This window comes from Dendrobium catenatum, unplaced genomic scaffold (assembly GCF_001605985.2).
Source record: "Dendrobium catenatum unplaced genomic scaffold, ASM160598v2 original_scaffold_80088, whole genome shotgun sequence".
NCBI lineage: Eukaryota > Viridiplantae > Streptophyta > Magnoliopsida > Asparagales > Orchidaceae > Dendrobium > Dendrobium catenatum.
The window spans coordinates 155,770-158,252 of NW_021398532.1; the positions used below are offsets into that span (position 1 = coordinate 155,770).

A 2,483-nucleotide genomic window follows, 5' to 3' on the forward strand; every position below is an offset into this window, starting at 1 on the left:
GCACACTTCTCCAACCTCTATTATCTTCCTCAGTCTACCACTTCCACAGTCTACAATCATATCTGAACAGACTTCCTCTCTGTCTGCTTCCTCTGGTGTCGAGCCATCTTCCATACCCCTTGCAATGCAACCTTCGGTGACTGATCTTCCTTCTCATCCCATGCTTACGAGATCGAGAACTGGTAATTTAAAACCCAAGCATATTCTCAGTATGACTCATATGATATCCCGGTGGATCCCACCTGCTACTCTCACGAGGTTAAGTCAATTGCTTAGCGTAAAGCTATGTCTGATGAGTTTGAAGCACTTCAACATCAGGGAACCTGGAAGCTTGTCCCTCCACATCCTTCTGAAAATGTCTTGAGTTGTAAATGGATTTACAAATCTAAATTGAATTCGGATGGTTCTATTGTTAGGCATAAAGCACGATTAGTTGCTCGTGGCTGTCATCAGCAGTATTACTTAGACTATGAAGACACTTTTAGCCCAGTGGCTAAACTACCAACCATCCGAATTCTACTCAAAGTTGCTGTTACTCGTCACTAAAAGATTCTTCAGCTTGACGTGTCAAATGCTTTCCTTCACGGCAAGCTCCATGAAACAATTTTATGGCTCAACCTCAAGGCTTTGTCAATCCTTCAGCTCCGGGTCATGTTTGTCTATTACAGAAGGCTATTTATGGATTGAACCAGTCGCCTAGAAAGTGGTTTGAAACTTTTTCTACCTATCTTTTAAAATTTGGCTTCACTCATAGCACTGCAGATCCTTCACTTCTTTTATATCATCATAATTCTATTCATATTTACATACTTGTGTATGTGGACGATATTCTGTTGACTGGCAATCAAGATCCAACAATTGAGAGGCTTCTGCTTGACCTTTCCAATGAATTCCATATGAAGAACTTGGGTCCCGTCTCCTATTTTCTTGGTATACAAATCACTCTGACTCCTGATGGATTGCACTTATCACAATCCTCTTATGCTCGTGATCTGCTCACTCGCGCTGGCATGTATGATTGTAAACCAATCAGTTCTCCAAGTCCAACCAAGGTTTTATCATCATCGGATCGCCTGCTTCTTCCTGCTGAAGACGAACAATTCAGACATTTAGTTGGTTCGTTGCAGTATCTAACTATTACTCACCCTGATATCTCTTTCACGATAAATAAGCTATGTCAACATATGCACCAACCGCTTGAAGTTGATTTTAAGCTTCTCAAACAACTGCTTCGGTACATTAAAGGAACTCTTCTCTTCGGTCTTCCGATTCGATCTGGACACCTTGAGCTCTTTGCTTACTTTGATTCCGACTGGGCTGGTGATCCCGTCGATCGCAAATCTACTTCTGGCTATTGTGCGTTCCTTGGTGATACGCTTATTTCATGGTTGTTCAAGAAACAGAAAATTGTGGCTCGTTCCTCTATCGAAGCCGAATATCGTGCTCTTGCCACTGCTGCAACTGTCCTTATTTGGTTACGTTGTTTACTAGCAGAGTTTCACCTATCTACTTCTCAACCCAAGGTGCTTTTCTGCGACAACATCTCTACCATAGCTTTGGCTAACAATCCCATTTTCCATGCTAGGACTAAGCATATAGAAATTGATTTTCATTTCATTAGGGATTGTATTAAGAATCAAGTTTTAAAAATTACTCATTTCTACACTAATGATCAGTTGGCGGATTTATTTACTAAATCCCTTTCAATCCATCGATTTTCTCATCTCCGGAACAAGCTCACTCTTGCTGAAGCTCCGGCAAGCTTGCGGGGCCGTATTAAACAAACCACGCTCTCTGATGTTCAGCAAACCACGATCCCTGTCACAAAGACCTGAACATGATTCTATTTCCGCGCTTGATTACTAACAGCCTAATCTTGTCCGTCCAAGTGTCTTCTGCTTTTACAGTGTAATCATGAGTGGCATGTAATTATAAAAGCATGCTACAGTAAGGAAAAAGAAATAGATATGAACTTTACATCAGCTGCTTCTTCCTCGTATTTCTCCTGTGTATTTTCTCTGTTCTTTTCTTCTCCTTGCAGGTCGGCTTCAAAGCAGGACTCAACAGATATAAATGTTGAATATGTACGCATTTGTCAATCTGCTATATTTATTACTATTTGTTTACTTTTGCTTAATAGTAATTTATGTTTTGTATACGTGGCTATTAGTTGGACATAGAGGGGGCATTAAATAAATGAAATCCTACTTAGTGCTACTTAGTGCTTTCTTGGCTAAAGTTTTGAGCTTTATAAACCCATGGGTTAGAAAAAAATGCATCCAATGTGAAGATAAGGTGTTTGGTTGCCCTATCATAGAAGGAAAAACCACCTATCACTTTTGTATGAGTTAAAATGTAAAACATCACCTATTTTCTTTTTTTATCATTGCAACCAAGGTCTTGCTCAAAAAAAAAAAAAAAAAAAAAAAAAAAAAAAAAAAAAAAAAAAACATTCTAATAATAGAATAGCTCATTTCTATGAA

At 39.1% G+C, this 2,483-nt stretch overlaps 1 protein-coding gene across 1 annotated transcript; it reads left to right on the forward strand.

The window, feature by feature from the left end:
- The first annotated feature begins 608 nt into the window (after window positions 1–608).
- On the forward strand, window positions 609–1,835 carry LOC110105104 (uncharacterized mitochondrial protein AtMg00810-like). Its single transcript, XM_020834476.1, has one exon. It carries the CDS (start codon window positions 609–611, stop codon window positions 1,833–1,835), a length of 1,227 nt encoding a protein of 408 aa, XP_020690135.1.
- The last annotated feature ends 648 nt before the right edge of the window (window positions 1,836–2,483 follow it).

Excerpts from the sequence above, each read along its gene's own strand:
- LOC110105104 (XM_020834476.1), top strand. The coding sequence starts at position 609 with ATGGCTCAACCTCAAGGCTTTGTCAATCCTTCAGCTCCGGGTCATGTT.